Source organism: Oryx dammah, unplaced genomic scaffold (genome assembly GCF_014754425.2).
Source record: "Oryx dammah isolate SB20612 unplaced genomic scaffold, SCBI_Odam_1.1 HiC_scaffold_16, whole genome shotgun sequence".
Taxonomy (NCBI): Eukaryota; Metazoa; Chordata; class Mammalia; order Artiodactyla; family Bovidae; genus Oryx; species Oryx dammah.
The window spans coordinates 5,135,744-5,155,662 of record NW_024070200.1 but is presented as its reverse complement, the minus strand read 5'-3'; the positions used below and the strand labels follow the sequence as shown (position 1 = coordinate 5,155,662).

The 19,919-nt window shown below is 45.1% G+C and overlaps 1 protein-coding gene across 6 annotated transcripts in view; it reads left to right on the top strand.

The window, feature by feature from the left end:
* The window catches only part of EML1 (EMAP like 1), a 192,701-nt gene that overhangs the window by 100,132 nt on the left and 72,650 nt on the right, over window positions 1–19,919 (top strand). For 4 of the 6 annotated variants that reach the window (XM_040256956.1, XM_040256954.1, XM_040256953.1 and 1 more), the window contains exons 1-2: window positions 3,803–3,906; window positions 9,459–9,641. In XM_040256956.1, the coding sequence (XP_040112890.1) occupies window positions 3,819–3,906; window positions 9,459–9,641 (271 nt within the window). In that variant the 5' untranslated portion in view covers window positions 3,803–3,818. Of the gene's footprint in view, window positions 1–3,802; window positions 3,907–9,458; window positions 9,642–19,919 lie in introns of those variants that run through there. The other 2 variants (XM_040256958.1, XM_040256957.1) reach the window with 1 other exon arrangement.

Below are 19,919 nucleotides of genomic sequence, written 5' to 3'. Positions count from 1 at the left end.
TGAGGACCTCTTCTGGAGTGGTGTACAGCATGAGGACCTCTTCTGGAGTGGTGTACAGCAAATACAGTGAGTGCATGCTGCACTAGCCTCCGCGTGAAATAGAAACGTAGGCTCTGGATTTAGATCTCCATCAAGTCCCACTCTTGTGCTTGTTATTCTGTCTGCTCTCCCCTTCCCCACCTCCAAAATTTTAATCTTGCCTTTTATGGTAAGGATTTGGGGATCCTGCATGACTTGCTAGGAGCTTTGTTACAAAGCTTTCGTCTTTTTTCTTCTCCCTCCTCTCGGATTCTCTCTCCTCCCCTCCTCGCCTCTCCCGTCCCCCCTCCCCTGTCTTCCCCACCTCCCCTCTCTCCCCCCCCCCTTCCCTCTCCTCCCCTCTCTTCCCCCTCCTCCCCTCTCTTCCCCCTCCTCCCCTCTCTTCCCCCTCCTCCCCTTCCCCCACTCCCTCATCCCAGCTGTCCCAAAGACTGGACATGCCATTCCTGCCTTAGTGTGGTGCTTCTGAACTTCAGAGCAAAGCTCAAGTTTTAGGGCCGATCACTTCACACATTGCTGGGAACATCTCTTGTTTGTCTTAAAACTGTACAGTGGGGATGTCTCTTACCAGAAACCTCACTTTTCCCCATGTGATGAGAATTCCTTTATGACCACACTAGATGTCAGAGATCTTAGAATTGCTACATTAATTTCTCAATTTTAATATCATCGCTTGCTTATGTTCTTGGGGACACTGAGGTTTAGTAATCCTGGTCCATAGTCCTGGGAGACTTCAAGATGTTTGCTCAAAGGATGTCTTGTAAATACTTTCCTCCCTTGCAGAATTCACCCCCTGCAGGTTTGTGTTGCTTTTATATGAACTGTGCTCATTAAAGTCATGTTCTCTGACGTGAAAATCAGGCTTGATGTATACTTGATATGTACTAGGCTGTCAAAGATATTTATTAAATAAATCTGGAAAATTCAGGGTTAAAAAAAAAACGTAAAATGGATGGAAAAGGTATTAACCATTTTACAGTATCTAGGTCTTTAAATTTCTAACAGAAACAAGACAGAATTTCTTCTGCAAAGTTAAGGATGTGTGTGCATGCAGGTGTGTGTCTACACGTGTGTGTGTGTGTGTGTGTGTGTAAGTGTGTATAGTATTAGAAATGAATATCAAAGTGTTAAGTGTTAAATAAGCATTCTAAGGATTTCAAGAAATCTCAGGGCTCTGTGGGAAGTCTTTGCTGGCTTGGTAACTATCGTTAGGCAAAATGAAATTAGAGCATATTTCAAGATAAAGTAATCAACACATTTCCTAAATACACAACCAGAGACTATCAAGGCTGGTCTTTCCATAAGCGACTGTTCTTATCCTTTCTCTTTTGTTTCATCTGTCATGCATTAACTGAAACCCAGCAGCTCCCCCAGAACCCTGCTCTTTGCGCTCCACCTGTGTTTTGCTCTAGATTTGTCTAGTCCTGTATTACTTCTCCAGCTGGCTTTTTGCCCAGTGCATGATGGAGGTGGGGTGGGGACAATTTAATTGCTCTCTGGTCTGTGTCCGTTTTTCTGGGGTAGTTATTTGTTGACCAGTCTCTGTTCTGCTAGGTAGGGAGCCCTAAGGTTAGGAAGGTTACAGTGTCTGGCCCAGAAAAAATGCTTAGTAACATCGTGTTGAATTTAGTGGAAGGTTTGTTAGCTTTAAACTCTGTGTCATCTAAATTCAAATGAGGCACATATCACGTCTTAGGGTGATCGTATGTGTTTTTTCAGGTGTCCAGCGCCACTGTTTCACAACCCAAGACTCATAAAAGATCTTGGTACAATTTCCTTCCAGATTCAAGAGACTCTGCTGAAGCTCCTTTAATCAGTCACAGTGGCAGTGACTGATTTATATATATATATTATATCAGTCAGGGGCTATAGTCAAGTATACAAACATGAGCTCAATGTCATTTGAAACAGGTTTACTAATGGTATAGGGTCAGCTCTTGTCATTTTCTATGAGGTGATGAATTTCAGAGCCAGAGCTCAAATGGCAGGTCCAGCCCTGGGATGAGCAAGACTCAGTTCCTGACCTACCCAGATGATCAAAGGAGAAGCCAGAGTCTTAGAAGTGAAATAGAGCTGGAACCCTTCAGCCAGGGGTGGTGTCCAGGGCCGCACATCTGACAGTAGAGCTGAAATCCAGGCCTGAGAATGACAGAGCATACACTGTGTGTCTGCGCTGCCTATTTCCATATTTGTTTTGTGAGTGAATGCCATAGTGATATAACTTTTCTGCAAATAGTGCGTGATACAGAAAGCCAGCTTTTACGTGTGATGTCTACCTACAGATTATTGAGTGGTTGTTAGTCTTTATTGCTTCTATGATTGGTTCCTAAAATACTGGAACCCTATTAGACTTTTTCTAAATAGCATTTGTCTAATATTTTGGAAAAGGTAAAATGATGCAAAAATTATACGTTTATGTTGTGCTTAGTACCACACACGTCCTACTGGAATGAGTACTTGTCAATTGGAGGGACTCCAGGGTCCCGTGTAAAGGCTTGCCCTTGCCTTGCTGCGTTCGCGGCATGACTTAGATGAGGTGCATGAGAAGCCTAACTTCTTCAATCTCATCTCTGAAACAGGCATGACACCCAGATGGAGCCAGTTGTATGAGCACTTCCCTGGTGGTCCAGTGGTTAAGACTCCAGTCTTCTAATGCAGGGGACATGGGTTCCATCCCTGGTATGGGAACTAAGATTCCACATGCAGCAGGGCCTGGCCAAAAAAAACGGAAAAGAAGACATCTTATGGGTTGGAGATAATGCGCCATAAGACCCAGGCTTTGACACATAGTGGGTGGGAAGTGAACGTAGCTATTACTGTTTGGTGCTATCCTTAATGTTTTAAATAATTAAGGAAAAGAGAGGCCACCTCAAAATAAAGGGGACAGATTCTCAGTTAACCTTTTAAAGAATAGCCCCACGTTGACCTCCTGGAACATCATTCAGATAACAGCAGGACCTTCATATCAGCAGGAGATTTAGAGTCAAGAGTCTTGTTTTTATCTCTAGGTAATGAGATAATCATATGAATGAAGAAAAAAGTATACTTTCCTTGCCTTTTTAATAGAATAAAACAGATAAGTTACCTGAAGATCTTTTGTGCCACTTCTTACTGTAAACAGTAATTAAGCTTGAAAGTCATAGCCACAAATAGCAGCATGAAGACCAGGTAAAGGGCACAGCTCAAGGTCACCTTTTTACCTACGGAACCAGGCGTGCTATAGGACCTACCAGGCCTAGTGACATCACCTGAGACTCAGAAAGAAGCTGGCGTTTGGCTAGGTTCTTATGAGAAACAAGTCAAGACAGAGCCCTGGATGGAATGCTCGGTACGTGTTTTGGCCACCAGTCAGGTGCTGTCAAGGTTCCCTGTTGGCTCAGATGGTAGAGACACAGGTTTGATCCCTGGGTTGGGAAGATCCCATGGAGTAGGGCATGGCAACCCACTCCAGTATCCTTGCCTGGGGAATCCCATGGACAGAGGAGCCTGGTGGGCTACAGTCCATGGGGTTGCAAAGAGTCAGACATGACTGAGTGACTAACACTTTCCCATGACAGCACCTGCAAGCGTGCTAAGTCGCTTCACCGTGTCCAACTCTGCAACACCATGGACAGTAGCCCGCCAGGCTCCTCTGTCCATGGAATTTTCCAGGCAAGAATACTGAAGTGGGTTGCTATTTCCTTCTCCAGAGGATGTTCCCAACCCAGGGATCGAACCTGGGTCTCCTGCATCGCAGGCGGATTCTTTACCGTCTGAGCCACCAGGGAAGCCCTACTGTCATGGCAGAGGACTTTTACGAAACCGTTCTTCATTCCAGCTTATGTCACATTTCCTCAACTTGGTTAAGGTGCTGCAGAGCCAGCAATGGTACTTTTTACTTTCGTCTCAGCCTGTCTCATGGGGCAAGCGCTGCACGTACTTCCAGGATGTGTTCAATAACTTAGTAAAGTTGATTTCACTGTCTTCAGTGTTTGCTCTTTGCTGTGATAAACAATATTAGCAGCAATGAACTATAGAAATCCTAGACTACCTAGGGAATTTGGGATGGACATGTACACACTGCTGTATTTAAAATGGATAGCCATCAAGGACCTACTGGGTAGTGCATGGAACTCTGCTCAATGTTATGCGGCAGCCTGGATGGGAGGGGAGTTTGGGAGAGGATGGATACATGTATATGCATGACTGAGTTCCTTGGCTGGTCACCCGAAACTATCACAACATTGTTAATTGGCTATACCCCAACACAAAATAAAAAGTTAAAGACCATAAAGCAATACAAACAAGTGAAAAAATACTAAACTACCATTTGTGTTGAGCACCCATTTGCCATCATCCTGTTTGATGTTTCGTATACATTAACCTCTGACCTCACAAGAACTTCAGAAGACAGGTTATGGTGTTATTCCTGGAGGGCTCAAGTCCCGTTGGCCAAGCTCACACAGTTCATAAGTGCCAGACCCAGGAGCTGAGCCCTGCTGAGTTTGAATCCCAGGTCAGTGTCCTCTCAGAAGCCCCAGGACCCAGACAGTCCAGTGCAGGTAACCCTGATCTTTTCCAAGAACCAGTCTTCTGAACTGTGTTCAGACCTTGACAGAATGCCAGGAGGCTGGACTTGCAGCCCCAGGAAGGTCTGTGGCTGGCAGAGTGTCTTCTAGAGCAGCTGGCCCGCTGAGACATCTGCCCTGAGGTCCTCTCCCTACTTCATGATAAATCCTGTCCACCCCCTCGCACACAGCATTACCGCCATCTGAGGGATGGTTACCCACACTGAGATAAAGGGACACCCTGCCCGCCCTGTGTAAATAGATCCCCGGGACTTGCTGAGGAAATGAGCAGCGCCACAGCCAGTTCTGGGTAAAAACTCAAGAGGTAATAATACAGAGAATATCATTTTTTCCCAAGCTTCCCCTAACACACCCCAGAGTGCAGTGATGCTTGAAAGAATGCGAAAACTTTGAAAACCGATCAAGCTGCCCTCTTGTTAACACCATCTTAACGACCTCTGTAGACGAACTTTAGAGGCCTTAGAATGAAAATTACTTAAATAAATAACCTGTGAAGGTTTCATGTGGGCTGGATTCCCAGGCTCATGAGGTTTCCTTTGATGGAATTCAGATGCAATCGCCCATCCTGTGCTGTGCCATGCGCAGAGGTTGGAAATGGTTTGTGTTGGTTAAACCGAGCTTGGGGTTTTGTTGCTCATTATGCTAATCAGCTTGGCCCCAGCTGAATTGGCATGGTAAGTCGTTCGAACAACACTGGCCTTTTCTGTGCACAAGGTTAAGAACTCCAGGCAGCTGCCAAGAAGCCTGAGTCTGATCTCGAGGGTCACTGCCCGTAGCAGCAGAAGACATTCCACAGCGATGAAGGCTGTGGTGCTGGCAGGATCTGATAAGCACTGGGATTATGTAGCCTGGGGAGAACTTCAGCCAGTCTCACAGATGGAGGTCCTCTTAGAAGATCAGACATTTAAGGTTTTGATCACTTGTATTTGAAGGCAGATACAGAGGTTCTTGGGCTTCCCTGGTGGCTCAGATGGTAAAGAATCCACCTGCAGTTCAGGAGACCGGAGTTCGATCCCCGGGTTGGGAAGATCACCCGGAGAAGGGAACATCTACCCGCTCCAGTATTCTGGCCTGCAGAATCCCATGGACAGAGGAGCCTGGCGGGCTGAAGTCCATAGGCTCACACAGAGTTGGACACGACTAAAGCGACTTAGAACACATGCATGCACAAACAGGCCACTGGAATGCTGTTTTGCATCATAAATGTTGACAATATAGAGCAGCAGATATATAGCTGCCTGCCTTACATGCTGGATTATGTGATATTGATTATAAGACACAAGGTTGAACGACAGAGGCTGACTGATTCCCGTCCAGGGCTGTGCTGACCAGCACATTCTGTGTGTTCAGGTCCCACCGATGGATGTGGCGCCCTGCTCAAAGCTGCCGTCCACTCGGACAACTCAAAAAATATGATTCTATAAGCTGATTGGGAGCTTCCCTGATAGCTCAGTTGGTAAAGAATCTGCCTGCAACGCAGGAGGCCCCAGTTCGATTCCTGGGTCACGAAGATCTCCTGGAGAAGGGATAGGCTACCCCCACTTCAGTATTCTTGGGCTTCCCTTGTGGTTCAGCTGGTTAAGAATCCATCTGCAATGTGGGAGACCTGGGTTCAATCCCTGGGTTGGGAAGATCCCCTGGACAAGGGAAAGGCTACCCACTCCAGTATTCTGGCCTGGAGAATTCTTTCCATGGACTGTGTAGTCCATGGGGTCACAAAGAGTTGGACACGACTGAGCAAATTTCACTTTCACTTTCCATAAGCAGATTATTTTATGGCTTAGAAAACACGTTATTAATCAAACACTAATATCTAATGAATTTTTCAGTGCTATTTTATATCATGATTTTCAGTCAGAAATGAAGAGACAGAGTTTGGGGATCCCGCCCACCTCTAGCTTTTTTCATTTGGGATTTCCCCACTCAAGCCAGTGTTTACAGTTTTCAGACTTCGTTTTTTTACTTTTTAAGGACAAAAAGACTGCAGGTTTTTCCACATGTGTCCTCACCCACCTGTGTGTTTACTGCTTAGCTCGGAAATCATGAAACATGAAATCATAAAAATCATGAAACAGGGAGTCTGGGGTTTTTTTCTAGTGCCCCATCTTCCCTCCACCAAGCGAGTGCAAACTCCCACTGGAGTCTGTATGCTTGTGTCCATGCTCCAGTGCTTCTTCTGTTGTTTATATGATTCGCAGGCTTAACAGTGCCTTTCTGCAGGGAGTGCTATCCAAGAGAAGTCATCATACCCAGAAGCAGAAGAGATTCATGATGCTTACATGTTCGTTAGGAGACATAAACAGTGAGCAAACAAGCAAGGTGATTATAGTTCATGGTGATGCTATGAAAGAAAGAAATAAGATGGATGTGACTTCCTTGGCGGTCCAGTGATAAAGACTGCACGCTTCCGCTGCAGGTTTGATCCCTGCGCGGGGAACTGCCATCTGCAAACTGCATGCATGCGTGCGGAGTCATTTCATTCGAATCCCATTCTTTGTGACCCTATGGACTGAAGCTCACCAGGCTCCTCTGTACATAAAGTGAAAGTGAAAGTCGATCAGTCATGTCTGACTCTTTGCAACCCCCATGGACTATACCATCCGTGAAATTCTCCACGCCAGAATACTGGAGTGGGTAGACTTTCCTTTCTCCAGGGGATCTTCCCAACCCAGGGATCAAACCCAGGTCTTGGATTCTTTACCAGCTGAGTCACCAGGGCATGGTATGTCCAGAAAAAAAAGAAAAGAAACAAGGTGAATGTGACTGAAAAGAACAACTTTAGGAAAGGTTATTAGCCAGATTCTCTGAAAAACTCCCACTTGAATCAAGACTGAAAGAATAGAACTTGGTCATGGAAACGCTTCAGGCAAAGGCAACAGCAGATACAAATCCTTTAAGTAAGAGAGAAAGGGTAGTTTGACAGGAACTCAGAAAGAGAAGGGAAGAAGGGAGTAAGATGAGTTGGAGAGGCCAAGAGGACCATGGAGGGCCCTGATGGACCTTGCTAAGAAATTATGAATTAGCTATTCTAGACAGAACTATGATGAGTTGTCAAGGCTGTATATTGTCACCCTGCTCATTTAACTTATATGCAGAGTATATCATGCAAAATGCTGGGCTGAATGAAGCACAAGCTGGAATCAAGATTGGTGGGAGAAATATCAGTAACCTCAGATATGCAGATGACACCACCCTTATGGCAGAAAGCAAAGAGCCTCTTGATGAAAGTGAAAGAGGAGAGTGAAAAAGCTGGCTTAAAACTCAACAATCAAGAAATTAAGATCATGGCATCCAGTCCCATCACTTCATGGCAAATAGATGGGGAAACAGTGGAAACACTGACAGACTTTATTTTCTTGGGCTCCAAAATCACTGCAGTTGGTGACTGCAACCATGAAATTAAAAGTTGCTTGCTCCTTGGAAGAAAAGCTATGACCAATCTAGACAGCATGTTAAAAAGTAGAGACATTACTTTGCCGACAAAGGTCCATCTAGTCAAAGCTATGGTTTTTCCAGTAGTCGTGTATGGATGTGAGAGCTGACCGTAAAGAAAGCTGAGCGCTGAAGAATTGATGCTTTTGAACTGTGGTGCTGGAGAAGACTCTTGAGAGTCCTTTGGAGTGCAAGGAGATCCAACCAGTCCATTGTGAAGGAAATCAGTCCTGAATATTCATTGGAAGGACTGATGCTGAAGCTGAAGCTCCAATACTTTGACCACCTGATGCGAAGAGCTGATCATCGGAAAAGACCCTGATGCTGGGAAAGATTGAAGGCAGGAGGAGAAGGGGGCGACAGAGGATGAGATGGTTGGATGGCATCACCAGCTCCATGGACATGAGTTTGAGCAAGCTCCAGAAGTTGGTGATGGACAGGGAAGCCTGGCGTGTTGCAGTCCACGAGGTCACAAAGAGTCAGGCGTGACTGAGCAAATGAACTGAACTGATTGCTTCATCAGGTTTGTTGTTGTTTAGTTGCTAAATTGTGTTGTCCGACTTTTTGTGACCCCATGGACTGCAGCCTGCCAGCCTCCTCTGTCCATGGGATTTCCCAGGCAAGAATACTGGAGTGAGTTTTCATTTCCCTCTCCAGGGGATCTTCCCAACCCAGGGTTCAAACCTGCATCTCCTGGCAGGCAGATTCCTTACCACTGAGTCACCTGGGAAGCCTCTTTGTCAGATTAGCCAATCCTTTAAAGTCTTGACTGGTGGGTAGTCATTGCGTGGACCTGTCAGTAGCATTGTTGGAACAAAAGCCAGAGGCTGGGCAGCAGATTTCCACCACCTGTGGGAAGTTGTACTAGACGTAGGCTAATATCCACTCTACTTCTAGGGTTCTCTAATACCATGCAAAGAAAATGGCCTGGCTCTAGAAAAATATCATGGCAATTAAAACCACAGTTTAAAAAAATGAAAAGCACAAATCTAGAGAATGGAAAGACGGTAGCAGAATGAAGCACTGTAGTTCCTTGTAATAAAAGGCTTCACACAAGTCTGCCATGGTCTCTGGTGGTGGTGGTTTGGTTGCTCAGTTGTGTCTGATTCTTTGTGACCCCGTGGACTGTAGCCCACCAGGCTCCTCTGTCCATGGGATTTCCAGGCAAGAGTACTAGAGCAGGTCGCCATTTCCTCCTCAAGGGGATCTTCCTGACCCAGGGGTTGAACCCGGGTCTCCTGCACTCAGGTGGGTCTCCTGCACTGCGGGCAGATTCTTTACTGACTGAGCCAGCAGGGAAGCCGTGGTCTCTAGTTTTTAGATATCACTGCGTGATGGCCGCGTGCTGGTGTGTGTCTCTGGGTCTGACTTCTCTGGGCAGCAGTTGAGACTCAGTTGCTCCTTTTTTCCCCGGTCTAGATGACAGCGCTTCTGCTGCCAGCAGCATGGAGGTGACAGACCGCATCGCCTCCCTGGAGCAGCGAGTCCAGATGCAGGAGGACGACATCCAGCTGCTCAAGTCGGCCCTGGCCGATGTGGTTCGGAGGCTGAACATCACCGAGGAGCAGCAGGCCGTGCTCACCAGGAAAGGACCTACCAAAGGTGGGCGTTGGAGATGCACGGGAGCAGCAGCGGGCTCGGCAGTGGTGCATTTTGGTTTTTTCTTATTTTAAGTATTCTTTTCTAAAAAGTCGAAGTACAGTTAATTTACAATGTTGTGTTAGTCCCAGGCGTACAACAAAGTACTTCAGTTATATATATACACGCGTGCATACTAAATTGCTTCAGTCATGCCTGACTCTCTGCGACCCCATGGACTGCAGCCCGCCAGGCTCCTCTGTCTGTGGGATTCTCCAGGGAAGATTACTAGAGTGGCTCGTCGTTTCCTTCTGCAGTGGATCTTCCCGACCCAGGGATCAAATCCCCGTTCCCTGAGTTGGCAGATGGGTTCTTTGCCACTAGCACCACCTGGGAAGAATATACACGTACATGTATCTATTCTTTTTCAGACTCTTCTCTCTTATGTGTGTGTGTGCTTGTGTTGGACTCTTTGCGATCCCATGAACTGTAGCCTGCCAGGCTCCTCTGTCTATGGAATTTTCCAGGCACAGATACTGGAGCAGGTTGCTCTTACTTCCTTCTCCAGGGGATCTTCCCGAACCAGGGCTAGAACCTGGGTCTCCTGCCTTGGCAGGCAGATTCTTTACGGGTGCCTCAGCTGGGAAGCTCTTATAGGATGTCACAGAATACTGAGTATAGTTCTCTGGCTGTATGTACAGTAGGTCCTTGTTGGTTATTTATTTTATAGACAGATGAGATGGTTAGACAGCATCAGCAGCTCAATGGAAATGAATGTGAGCAAACTGCAGGAGATAGTGGAGGACAGAGGAGCCTGGTGTGCTGCAGTCCGTGGGGTCGCAGAGAGTTGGACACGACTTAGCGACCGAACAACCACAATAAGTTGTATATGTTAATCCCAACCACCTAATTTATCCCTCTCCCTCTTTTCCCCTTTAGGAATCATAAGTTTGTTTTCTATGTCTGTGCGTCTATTTCTGTTTTGTAAATAAGTTCATCTGTATTTGTTCTTGGATTCCACATGTAAGTGATAGCCTGTGGTGTTTGTCTTTCTCCGTCTGACTTACTTCACTCAGTTTGATCATCCCTGGGTTCATCCACGTTGCTGCAAGTGGCATGGTTTCGTCCTTTATGTATGGCTGAGCAATGCTCCCCTGTATACAATGTGCCGCACCGTCTTTACGCACTCCTCTGCTGAGACATCTAGGTTGCTTCACTGTCTTGGCTGTTGTACACAGTGCTGATCTGGACACTGGGCTGCATGTGTCTTTTTGAATTATGGTTTTCTCTGGACATATGCCCAGGAGTGGGATTGTAGGATCACATGGTCGTTCACGGCAGATTCTTGCTCCAGGAGATACGTTGCTCTCTTAATATTGGCAGAGAACCCAAGCTTAGAACAACACTGAAGCAATTGTAGGATTGTTGAAATCATCCCACAAAGTGTGACAGTATCTTTTGCCTGGACATTGGTGAGTTGTAGCCAACGTTAGTGAGTTGTAGCCAACATTGTAGCCGACATTGGTGAGTTGTAGCCGACGTTGGTGAGTTGTAGCTGACGTTGGTGAGTTATAGCCGACCTTGGTGAGTTATAGCCGACCTTGGTGAATTGCAGTAGACATTGGTGACGAGTAGCTGACATTGGTGACTTGTCTCTGACGTTGGTGACTTGTAGCCGATGTTGGTGAGTTGTAGCCCAGGCGTGCACAGTTGTAGGTGATCAGTAAACGCCAGTTGAATCCAGGAAGAAATGTCCGCAGTGGACCGGAAAACAGTTTGCTAAAACTCTGAGATAGAGAGAGCTTGTCAAACCAAAACCGAAACCACACACGATTCCTTGGCCCCTGTGGAGGCTGTGCCACCTGGATACTTTCAGTGACTCTCATCTCTCTCTCTGCCCTCAGTTTACAATGGCATCCAGTCCAGCACAGCAAACACTCTTGATCAGGGGCTGAGAGGGGGCAGGCCCCTCCCTGACGTGCTTAGAACCGAAGCTTATTACTAACTTCCCCTCCTTCTTTGCTCATAAGCTCCTAGTAAGGCAAAACCTCCTGTTTTTTTTTTTTTAATCCCTTTTTCTTTTTTCTAGTAGAACATTGCCTGTATCAGAATTCTATACCTATAAATAGTCGATTTCTGGCACATTTAAATCACTATTTCATTCCCCAGTGGTGCCTAGGAACAAAATAGAAAGCAATATTTGTGTGTTAAGTAACTCTGTAGTGACCCTCTTCTTACAGTTGTAGAAATAAAATGCCTCGTAAAAGCTTCTCTCCTGCTAGTTAGAACCCTGGCAGCTGATTTCAGCCAATATGCATTACTCATCTTTGGCCAGAACCGCTTTTCCTCATGGCTAACTCTTGAAAACGGAATTCATTTTGGCTGTCAAATTCCGTTGGTTAAGCCGTTTTAAGTCTGCAGCATGTAAATGTTCCTTTAAAATTACCTTTCTTATTTTGTTGGGATTTAGCAAATCATTTCACAGTTACCATCTTTTCCTTGGAGTCGGGAGAGGGTACTATCTTCATGTTGCATCTGTTTGTTTCTTCTCCAGCCTGGATACATTTTCACATGTCTGTGGAAAGCAATCTCTTTTTCCTGTCCTTCAGGGTAATTATCACCAGCTCCATGTGAGATATACATATTGGGAGATGCCTACATTGTGAATAATCCCTTTAAATAATCTTTTTCTCTTAAGTTACAAAGTGATCAGGGTATTTTAAATAGAAACCAGGTTATTCTAGGTATTCTTGACCTATGCAGCTTTCCAAGAATAAATCTGATGACTACTGTATCTTAAAGGGTGCATTTGAAGTCGTTGCTTTTTATACAACTTCAGGCTTCTAAACTTCTATTTTTAGAAAAGGGTGGCGGGGGGGCGCGGAATAAAGGGGCCTGCTCAGGAGTTTTCTTTTCTTGATTAAGAGTAAAGTTTGAGTTTTGGAAACTTCTAACTTTTTTTTTTTTCATACTTAGATTGGATGTTTCTTTATAGCATTCTTTTCGAAAATGAAAATAAACCAAAGCACGATAAAATCACACCAAGAAATAGAAAAAAGGTCGTAAGAGAGCTGGTGAGTGGCATGGCCTGAATGCAGGGGGCTGTGGTGTTCCCACTTTCATATGCACTTAGAGGATGGTGGGAGAGGAAGGGAGAAGCAGAAGTGATCCCATAGGAAGCTCTGAGTTGCTGCTTCTCTTTCAGAGCTTGCCGTGTTGGCACGCGTGTGCCCCCTACCTGGAGCTGGCACTCCAGGGCTGTGGCTTAGTTGGGGGATACTTAGGCAAGACAGCTTTGAGACAAACCTCCTCTGGGTCTTCGAAGGCCACAGTATTACTGCCACATGCTGTTCTTTGGGTTTGCCACCCTCGTACAGACTGGGCACGTGGTGTTCAGATTTTTAAAATATTAAATGACTTTCCCTCCAGGGTGAGTTGCCAGAAGCTTAGGGCTCAGAGTCTTAAGCTTCTGGTGCATAGCGTTGAGCTGTTTGCCCAGTGACAGAGATGACTGGGCCTCAGAGAAACAGGCCGCCTGGTCAGACAGGGAGCCGGTGGTGTGGCTCTCAGCTCAAAAGAAGGGCGTGATGAGCGCCGTGACCGTCCATCAGCCATTCTAAAGTGTCAGACCGCAGTGTCCACTCACTGGCCTCAATACTGCCAGGGAGACCATGGATGATAACTCATCCTTGTCATGACAGCGTGTCCTTCACTGTCTCCCAGAGCTTGTTCAAACTCATGTCCAGTGAGTCGGTGATGCCATCCAACCATCTCATCCTCTGTCGCTCCCTTCTCCTCCTGCCTTCAATCTTTCCCAGCATCAGGGTCTTTTCCAAGGAGTCAGTTCTTCACATCAGGTGACCAAAGTATTGGAACTTCAGCTTCAACATCAGTCCTTCTGATGAACATTCAGGACTGATTTCCTTTAGGATTGATGGGTTTGATCTCCTTGCTGTCCAAGGGACTAGGAAGATTTGGGATGTTTTAATTATGCTGCGCTTGGGTTATCATAAATTGGGGAGAAGAGAATCAAATAATTTCTGGAGGCCGATATTCTTAAAATTCTTGCTAATATGAAAGTTTTTTCAATATTGTGGTTGGACTAGGGGGACAGAATGCAGTGAACAGACACCATTATGTTGCTGTTCTGAGTGTAGATACAGAAAAATGCATGTGAATAAGGGAATTCCTTACAGAATTACAGGTACTGGAGAAAAATTGTATAGAAAATACAAAAGCAAAAGTAACCAGTAGGGACATAACCAGAAAACTGTGGCACCTCATGTGAGGGAAAGCTTTGTAATCTTCAAAGATGCTTCTGTTTTAGGTAACAGCATGGGAGATGTTTGAGTATTATATTAAAAGGCAGAATCAGGATATCAAACTGGATATGTTGTATTTTCCAACTAAACAGACAAAAATCTATGCAAAGAAGAGTGAAGTGTACCAAGAGTTATCTTTTTTTTTTCCCTGAGTGATGGGGTGATGATTTTTTTTCCTTTTTATACTTTTATACTAAATGTTCTTTGGTGTACATTCCTTAATAAGCAGAAGGAATTTATGCTTTAAAAATGACTCCTTTCTTACCCCCAAAGGTGATCTTCACTGCACAAGGTCAGCAACAGGGCTCAGAACAAATGTCTGGAGGCTGCAGCTTGCTCACGTGTATTCTCGAGAAGACAAGCAATGTGCTTTGGAGTTAAATTCATAATAGATCCATTGTTGACATGCACGACCAATTTCCATTTCAGTTCTAGGGAAGTGTTATGGGATTTTAATGTAAAATGTAGGTTGAAATCTAGTTGTCTCTTGTATGAGAGGATTGTCTGCTTTTTTATACATTAACCAACAAGAGTTCTTATTTCTCATTTTAAATTTTGCTTGGCAGTTCAGTCTGTCGTTTGACAGCTTAACTTTTTAAAAACCTGAATATACCTTCTTCAGACTTTCCTATTCTTTATATTAATATAGTCCCATTAATCAACAGATCAGAGAGTAAATCACTATAAGCAGAAACCATCTGCTGGAGGCACTGACAAGTAAGACAGTTCTGTTAATCTGGGACATCAAAACCTCGTCTCAGAATTTAGTCTTTGCGAGTACTGTTGAAAGCAAACTGCAAGTCATCCTTAAGGAGCTTCTGCTATATTAACACTTAACACTGATATTCACTATAATACCTGAGACGACCATTTATTAATTGGATAGGTGTTGGCCTTTGCAGTAGGTATTTTGGATATATTAATTCATGTCACTTCTCCACAGCCTTTTGAGGTGGGTATTAGTGTTCCCATTTTACAGATGAGAAGGCAGCCTCCAGGAGACTGAATAATTTGCCCCACACAAATTGTCCATCTGGTTTGGGAAAATCTGGAACTTGACCCCTGTAGGCCTGGCTCCGCTTCTATTTTTCAGTCATCTGTGTTGCTTGGATGTACACGCCTCTTAGCAGTATTATTTAAATTAGCATTATTCAAATCAAACTGAATATTTAAGAAATGAATAACTATGTGACTTGAAACGAGAGTTCTTTTTTTCAAGGTTTAATTTAATTTGCAAGGTATCCCAAATACAATAAATCATATTCAGCATATAATTATGTAAAATATTGTATTATAGTCTTTCATAGTCTATAAATTTTATTAGAGAGGTATAACTAACAAATTAAAAAATTTTAAGTTCTTTTCAGTGAATGAAATCAATGCATATTTAACTTAGTTCTTTATCCTGGTTAGCCAAAATTAGCAATTTTTCCCTCTCTCACATCTACTGTGCTTTCTCCTTATCTTTCTCCTTACAAATTAGTTAATTACAGAAAATAACTTGTGCTTTCTTTTAGACAGAACGTGCTATAGTTTCTTCCATTTTCCTCTGTAATTGCCTTTGCCAGTTTAAATAGACGTTCGTTAGTGATTTGTAGAAAAGACTTGATAGATATGGAGGAGGAAATGGCAGCCCACTCCAGTATTCTTGCCTGAAGAATCCCATAGACATAGGAGCCTGATAGGCTACAGTCCATGGGACTGCGAAGAGCTGGACATAGCTGAGCGACTGAACACTTGGTAGATATATTCAGTAGATATATTACAGAGACTGAGAAAGATTGTTTTTAAACTTTGTATTATGAATACGTGCAAATGCATGTAAAAGTAGAAAGAACTGGGCATGTGCTGTCCCTCTTTTACAAACAGGCCTTGTGCATACGGCATTTTTATCTCTCCAGTGTATCTTTAGGGTAGGTTCCTGGAAGTGGGATTGCTGGATCAAAGGGTAAATGCATCTGTAATATTTCTTGGAATTAGTGATAAGGCTTTTACCCAGAACATGAGTAATTATCTACTTTGTCTTACAATTTAGCAAAAGCACGTCTCCTTTTCTGATTCCAAATTCCAAATGTTGCACACTTGATAAGTTGTTATTGTTTTTTATTGAGTTGTTAATGTGATGTAAATTAAAAGGGTGACAGATTTCATTTTGGGGGGGCTCCAAAATCTCTGTGGATGGTGACTGCAGCCATGAAATTAAAAGATGCTTGCTCCTTAGTCAAGCATAGGAAAGCTATGACCAACCTAGATAGCATATTAAAAAGCAGAGACATCACTTTGCTGACAAAGATCCATATAGTCAAAGCTATGGTTTTTCCAGTAGTCATGTACAGATGTGAGAGTTGGACCATAAAGAAAGCTGAGCACTGAAGAATTGATGCTTTTGAATTGTGGTGTTGGAGAAGACTCTTGAGAGTCCCTTGGACTGCAAGGAGATCCAACTAGTCCATCCTAAAGGAAATCAGTCCTGAATATTCATTGGGAGGACTGATGCTGAAGCTGAAATTCCAACACTTTGGTCACCTGATGTGAAGAACCAACTCATTGGAAAAGACGCTGATACTAGGCACAACTGAGAGCAAGAAGAGACGAGGGCAACAGCGGATGAGATGGTTAGCATCACCTATTCGGTGGACATGAATCTGAGCAAACTTGGGAGATAGTGGAGGACAGAGGAGCCTGGCGTGCTGCAGTCCATGAGGTCGCAAAGAGCTGAACACGACTTAATAACAACAACAGTTAAAAGGGTATCTTGATCATAAGATTATAACAATATCATAATAACAAACATTAGTAGATTTGACTACCTATACTTGAATGTCTGTGTTTACATCAGCTATAGTTTTGAAAATATATTGTCAAAAATAGTATTTCATGAAAGGCTGGGTATTCCAATCCTCCCATTTCGAATGATGAAAACTTTTTCGTTTCAAGCATACTTGGGAATGCTTTAGACCTGAGATTCTGAATACCTTTGTTAGAGATTTTCAGTTCCCACAGTCTGGAGTCATTTTGTAGGGAAGTTGACTCTAGGGTGGTTTGTGGGAGTTTATATGAAATAGTACGCACGCAGACAGGTCATAAACACTCTGTATGTGGCTGCCTCTGTCCCCTGCAAGGCCTGTCCACTTCAGCCTGCTGGCTCCTCTCCTTCACTTCCAGTGGGTTAGTGGGTCTAAGAGAACTTACACAGCATGGTAAAGTCACATAGAAACTTGGGTGTTTCTTTCCTGAACACTCTTCTCACTCTAATGTAGGAATCAGGGTCCTAGATTTCAGAGCAGGAAGAGCTACCCTTCGAGCATTTTATGAAGTCTTTACCGTATGGACTAGGGAAGCAGGTCCCAGGGGGTCTTGCCTGCAGTCACACTGCCAATTTAGGACACTCTGGACCTCATGCCCAGGCCCCCGTCTCCCAGACCTTATCTCCTTCTGTCCTCCCCTCCCTCCACTCAACCTGGGCACCAGTAAAAGAGTGACTGTTTGGGCGATGAAAACTGTCTGGGGTCTTCCTCACCCCCTGCCTGTGTGTGCAGGATACAGAGAGGACATTCACTGGACCTTCGTCCGCCTCGGGCAGCTTTGATTGTAACTGAAATCCTGCATTTAGTTCTTCTCACACAGCATTCAGGATACTAGGTTGCACCTTGGTATCCAAACTAGAGCATTTCATCATCTGAGTGCAGCCAAGGGACTGTTTGTCTATGTTTTGCCCCTAAAAGCAGTTGAATGCATGCGTGTGCACGTGCTCAGTCACGTCTGACTCTTGGCAGTCCCGAGGGCTGCAGCCCACCAGGCTCCTCTGTCCATGGGATTCCCCAGGCCAGAATACTGGAGAGCGTTGTCATTTCCTGCTCCAGGGGCTCTTTCCAACCCAGAGATCGAACCGAGGTCTCTCGCGTCTCCTGCACTGGCAGGTGGAGGCCTTACCACTGCATCACCTGGAAATAATTAGTTTTAAAAAAGCTTCCCTGAACCGGAAGGATGTCTCATATCTCAGTGTCATGTCGAAGCCAGTGATCCATTTGTCTTAACGTCCGATGAGCTAGAAATTGTGTTTGAATCTTCCTTCCCTGGTAGTATTTCTCTTCTGCAGTTTTTAAAATCGGTTGTCTGAAAATGACTCATTATAGCTGTTCTTGTGTCCTGCCATTCTCATCATCCAGGCTGGTACCTGTTCAGATTGGACACTGGGAAATACACTTTTCTTCAAAACTTTTCTTTATGGCAGCAACAGTTTTTCCTTGAGTGGCTAATCATGTTTAGATATGAAGACATGAAAGAAATCTCATGAGATGTTCTGTGCAAAATAAGCATTTAGCAAACATATTGGTGTAGTTGTGATGCTGTTCAAGAAGTCAGTGGTGACACAGGCCGAGCACAGTATTGATAGGGAGGTAGCAGTGATTGGATCTTGTCAAAGTGGGACTCTTTGCAACCTCTTGTCACTCCAGCAGTGACCACCATTTCTTCTCCTTCTTTCTTTCCCCCTTCTCTACACACACATACACACTAAAAAACATAAGTCGCTTAGTCATGTCTGACTCTTTATGACCCTTTGGACTGTAGCCCATCGGGGACCTCTGTCCATGAAATTCTCTTGGCCAGAGTACCAGAGTGGGTTGCCATTTCCTTCTCCAGGGGATCTTCCCGACCCAGGGATCAAACCCAGTCTCCTGCATTGCAGGCAGATTCTTTACCATCTGAGCCACCAGGGAAGCCCCTTTCCTCTCCATAGCTGCTATTTTTCTTTTATGATTTCTCATTACAGCTTTAACAATTCTGTTTGCTTTTGATGCTACCCTATTATAGTTTAATGTGTGAGGTTTATTATGCCCTCTGAGAAGGCCTGCTGCATGCAATTGATGTTCTTTTTATGGGCTTTTAAAAATCCCATCTCCTTTTAGGGGAGAAGAACAGTACTCAATTATTATGAGACTGAATTTTGAAATTATGACTCAAGGAAAAATTAAAAACAGTGACTCGGAGGGGATCTCCTTGGCAGTCTAGTGGTTGAAATGCTGCCCTTCCGCTGCAGGGGGTGTAGGTTTGATCCCTGGTCAGGGAACTAGGGATCCCGCATGCCTTGTGTCACAGCCAAAAAAGAGTCCGAAAGGGCCACACGAGTCCTTTTCTTGGAAGCGGGATCTTTGTTTTTGAAATTTAGTGCAGTCTGATCAACAGATGCACGTGCAACACCTTCCGTGTCAGCATCGTAGCAGATGCTGCCTTCGTGGAGCCTGCGGGTGATGGGGTGGATGGGACTAGATGCATGAAGGTGGCACAAAGCAGGGGCCATGGCGGCCCCGGGGGCACCCAGCCTGGCTTGGCGGGCACGTAAGTGTGTGGGAGGCAGGTCCTGGCTTAGATGCTGGAGAGGAGCAAGGGGCCAGCCATCATCCATCAGCCCCGCCACGTCCTTTACCCTCCTCCAGCCAGCTCTCTGCCCCCAGGGGTGGTTTGTACGGACCATACCTTTCAGCCTCTCGCCCTTGGCTCCAGTGAGGTTTGAGCAGCAATATCCCCAGTGGGGTCTGCAGGGAGGGAGAGTGAGGTCAGAGGCTGTACCCCTGACTCCTTCCAGCCGGGTCCCCAGGTGGGCTGTGGCCCCGCCCCCTGGGTGTAGCTGCTCCTCCCCCAGCACCATCTCTGCTCTTAGCGTCCAGTTACCTGCCAGCCCGTGGCCCCATGGGCACGTGATGGGGCTCGTTGTGGAGTCCAGCCCACTTCCCAAGCACACAGAGCGGGATCTAGGTGGCGCCCCCTCCCAGCACGAATGTCTCACCCTCTCTGCTGCTGCTAAGTCACTTCAGTCACGTCCGACTCTGTGTGACCCCATAGATGGCAGCCCACCAGGCTCCCCTGTCCCGGGGATTCTCCAGGCAAGAACAATGGAGTGGGTTGCCATTTCCTTCTCCAAAGCATGAAAGTGAAAAGTGAAAGTGAAGTCGCTCAGTCGTGTCTGACTCTTCTCACC